The sequence below is a fragment of the Asterias rubens genome, chromosome 2 (assembly GCF_902459465.1).
Source record: "Asterias rubens chromosome 2, eAstRub1.3, whole genome shotgun sequence".
Taxonomy (NCBI): Eukaryota; Metazoa; Echinodermata; class Asteroidea; order Forcipulatida; family Asteriidae; genus Asterias; species Asterias rubens.
This window is the reverse complement of record NC_047063.1, coordinates 7,087,736-7,091,895: the sequence shown is the minus strand read 5'-3', so window position 1 is coordinate 7,091,895 and position 4,160 is coordinate 7,087,736. Positions and strand designations below refer to the sequence as shown.

The 4,160-nt window shown below is 42.0% G+C and overlaps 1 protein-coding gene across 1 annotated transcript; it reads right to left on the bottom strand.

Moving 5' to 3' along the window:
- Positions 1–2,180: 2,180 nt before the first annotated feature.
- On the bottom strand, positions 2,181–3,542 carry LOC117287549 (SR-related and CTD-associated factor 4-like). Its single transcript, XM_033768201.1, has 2 exons — positions 3,347–3,542; positions 2,181–2,986 (listed from the first exon to the last, which is right to left on the bottom strand). The coding sequence occupies exons 1-2, from the start codon at positions 3,540–3,542 to the stop codon at positions 2,181–2,183; spliced, it is 1,002 nt and encodes a 333-aa protein (XP_033624092.1).
- Positions 3,543–4,160: the final 618 nt, after the last annotated feature.

Sequence of the window (4,160 nt, the reverse complement as noted above, 5' to 3'; positions counted from 1 at the left end):
AAGTTTGTGACCCACAATCTTCCCAGCAATGATGTCCTTAACGGTTTGAAGTCTGTCTTCTCCCAAATCCCCAAATTCATTTTGTTTGCTTAAATCCAGTGACCCTGTGTCACAGGATCTGAGTAACCGATCCAGCTTCTGCCTGTCTTTTGTTTTCTGTTTCTGGAGTTTGTTAGCCAGCCATTTGCAAATCTCTGCTTGGATTTCTCTACTTTTCTTCCGTCTCTCGTCTGTGCTTTCTCCCTAATGTTATTGCCACCTCAATCAGCTTTGCTCTCTTTTCTTCTTCCAGTATGTCGAGAGAATCAACCACCTTTTTCTTCTGCACCCGGATCCTTGACGACAAGTAACACATCGTTGCATTTGGGGCACGTTCTTTAGAGGCACTAAACATCCCCATTATTTTCTCGGCATCTATGTTGTGGCATCTTGCAGACTCAGTTTCTGTTCTTAATTTGTCGGTCAAGTCGGTGCCGAAATACCGCTCATACTGTTTTTCTAGTACACTAACACTTGCAGAGAGACAGGCCCCCATCATTGTCTCAAATAATGGATCATCTGCTGGCTTCTGTTGGAGTTTGCTGAGAGTTTCATCAGTAGACTTGAGTTCATTGCCGAAGAAATCTGTTGTAGTGGACAGCGTGTCAAGTGGAAAACTTCTTCATAAGAGCAACAACTTCCTTGACAATGGTGATGCCATCGATGTGACTGATTGGAGACTCACTGGATGTGTAAAACGTGGCCATCCATGGTCCTGAGAGTAATTTTCCGATCAGCCCCAGAATTTGAATTTCAACTTGGGAACAACTTCAGGAAAAAATCACGATGTGAATGAAGTTTGCCACAGATGTGAAACATTATGTGGAGGCGGTTACCCCTATATCTTGGAATGAGTCCTCTTGGAAGTCCGGCATTATCCAAGTAGGTTTTAAAACCTTTTGGGTCCCCGCGACCGTCTTTATAACGTAGTTTGTTGACTGCGAGAACAAGTTGGTGACTCAAGGACTCAGTCCCCCATAACTTTTTACCAACATCAGCAGGTTCCATAATTTTTAGCGTTGATCTTGTCTTACTGGCAAAGGTATCTAAGGGATGGAGGTGACAGTTGAGCTCGTTGAGGGATTTTCTCCAGGACAGTTCAAGTCGTTGTATGGTAGCATGGTTAACTGCAGCTCTGTCAGACATTGTATTTGATATGTTATTTAGTATTTTTTTCCCATTTTTTTAAAAAGTTAGTTGAGTAGAACTGGCAGTAAACATCGTTGATGCGTTGAATACTTGCTTCGATGTGTAGTGCGTAATCCTCTGATGTACCACCAGCCAATGGGTCAATATCAGGTATGTGGCAGATTGTCTGGGTAGTGATATGAACACTATTGACGTGGACACCTTCTTGAGTCGTCGCATCAAAACCAAGAGTGATATTTTGATTTTGAAGAAGAATTTCAGCAGCTTGAAAATCAGAAATGACTCCTAACTCCCTGGTCATCATCTCTACAGTGTTTCGGTGTAGAACTTTGTCAAGAATAACTCCAGACCATCTCGCAAACTGTTGAATCAGAGTTGGTACGTTTTTTGTTGGAACATGATTAACTACTGCATCATACACCAACATCCTCATTTCTGGGGAATACACTTTGCCTTCCTTCTGTAATTTACTTTCCCCAAGCTGCAATGACTCGACTGTCTCTTGTAAACAAAGGTTTTCATTCTCCAAGGCTATTATAGTTGAAGTTTTCACATTGACTTCATCCTGCAGTTTCTGGAATTCTACATCATCAGTAGCTTCAGAGGAGCATCTCTTCTTGTTCACATTTTGTAGTCGTTTGTTGTTTCGCCTTGAATTTTTTAGTTTTTTCTTTGTTTCAGCCAGCTCCTTTGCCAACACCGTCTTTGAAAACTGTACTCTGAGGCGTTTTATTTTGTTGTCCTTCTTTTTTAGTGAAAGGTCTTTGCGGGTTATTACCTGGTTTAGATATTTTACTTTATGCAGACTTTGGTAGTTGATTTCATGTCGTAATTTTGCCATCTTATTTTTGTACTTAAGCTTCATGGTACTCCTTGTCTGGGAAAGATACTCCAATCTTTTTTTCAGCTTAAATTTCCTGGGAGTAAGAAGCCCTTGACGTGGAGAGGAGCGATTAGACGAAGATGATCCTGGTGTCTTTGGCAGCTGGGGATCAATAGACTGTTGTGAAGTTCCAGGCTGGGGGGCAGGGCTCAAGCTGTTGTGAAGTTCCAGGCTGGGGGTCAAGCTGTTGTGAAGTTCCAGGCTGGGGGTCAAGCTGTTGTGAAGTTCCAGGCTGGGGGCCAAGCTGTTGTGAAGTTCCAGGCTGGGGGTCAAGCTGTTGTGAAGTTCCAGGCTGGGGGTCAAGCTGTTGTGAAGTTCCAGGCTGGGGGTCAAGCTGTTGTGAAGTTCCAGGCTGGGGGTCAAGCTGTTGTGAAGTTCCAGGCTGGGGGTCAAGCTGTTGTGAAGTTCCAGGCTGGGGGTCAAGCTGTTGTGAAGTTCCAGGCTGGGGGTCAAGCTGTTGTGAAGTTCCAGGCTGGGGGTCAAGCTGTTGTGAAGTTCCAGGCTGGGGGTCAAGCTGTTGTGAAGTTCCAGGCTGGGGGTCAAGCTGTTGTGAAGTTCCAGGCTGGGGGTCAAGCTGTTGTGAAGTTCCAGGCTGGGGGTCAAGCTGTTGTGAAGTTCCAGGCTGGGGGTCAAGCTGTTGTGAAGTTCCAGGCTGGGGGTCAAGCTGTTGTGAAGTTCCAGGCTGGGGGTCAAGCTGTTGTGAAGTTCCAGGCTGGGGGTCAAGTTGTTGTGAAGTTCCAGGCTGGGGGTCAAGCTGTTGTGAAGTTCCAGGCTGGGGGTCAAGCTGTTGTGAAGTTCCAGGCTGGGGGTCAAGCTGTTGTGAAGTTCCAGGCTGGGGGTCAAGCTGTTCTGAAGTTCCAGGCTGGGGGTCAAGCTGTTCTGAAGTTCCAGGCTGAGGCTGAACCTCCTTTGGACCTGAACTTTGAATAATTTACAAACCTTTGTTACTACAATGTATAATAAAATGATATTTGGGTTGAAAGTTTAAAGATTTAAGTTTGGGCTTTACAATTGAAAAGATTCAATAATAAACTCGCAACAGTGCAAGTCAGAAAACATGTGATGTAAATATTATTATAATATACAGATAATCACCACAAAGGAAAACTCAGTAGGGCAAAGAGAACAAATAATAAAAAATCACTTGTGTGTGCATTGTCACAATTTAATTTTGTTTTGTTAAGTTCCATGATAGGCCTATGTATAAAACATTTAAGATTCTGAATGATTTTATTATTTCACGTATTTCGCAAAACAAGTAAGAAAGACACTTACTGTCAAAATGTTCTAGCTTGGAGGTCTCTGGCTCAGGATCTTCATTGACAGGATTGAACAATTGGTTGCAAAGGGATGTGTATTTCTCCATTTCAGAATCACGCCTTAAATTCTTGAACTTCTTTGCTTGGGTCAGAAGAGATTGAAGCTGGCTGAGATTAATGATACATGATGGAAGTTTTTTCATCACTGCCATTCTAGTCATTGTCCTAGAGCTGTCATTTATGATGTACTGAAGAAGTACATGGCCATTCTTGAAATTCTTCAGTTCTTCGGGGAAGATGCTAAAATTATCTGTCAAGTATTGGCGTATCTTGCCAATCTTTGCTGGCAATGCCAGTTTCCTTTTCTTTGGTGGCTTTATTGTCACCTATCACAAACCCTATAAACAAAATAAAAAGCAGAATGTGAAAATGACAAATTATATAAATTTATAAGGACTGGCATTAACACAAGAGTCAGTACTTTATATAAAAAATTTAAAAAAAACTTTAATAACCTGTTTATTAAAACACTAATTAAATTAAAAACAATCTATAAAAAAACGCGGAATGACCTTAAACCACACAACATGAAGGTTAAGCAATACACCGTCGAAAAACAAGGCAGCCTGTGTTTGTAAACATTGGCACTGACCAATCACATTGCCGAGATTGGGTCACGTGACGTCAGGATCGCTTATGTCATTTTTTTCTACTGAAAAACCACCCTTACAAATCCATAATCATCGGTGTCTGTGAGGCATAATTTACACTTTTTTTTCCGTAAAGTCAATGGGAAACATCCCTAAGTCTCATTTTTAAGAATGATTTTA

What these genes read in the sequence shown, in the direction of transcription:
- LOC117287549 (XM_033768201.1), bottom strand. Translation starts at nt 3,542, where the DNA reads ATGGCAGTGATGAAAAAACTTCCATCATGTATCATTAATCTCAGCCAG. An exon ending in CAAGCTAGAACATTTTGACA is followed by an intron (nt 2,987 to 3,346) that starts GTAAGTGTCTTT and finishes TTCAAAGTTCAG; the next exon opens with GTCCAAAGGAGGTTCAGCCT.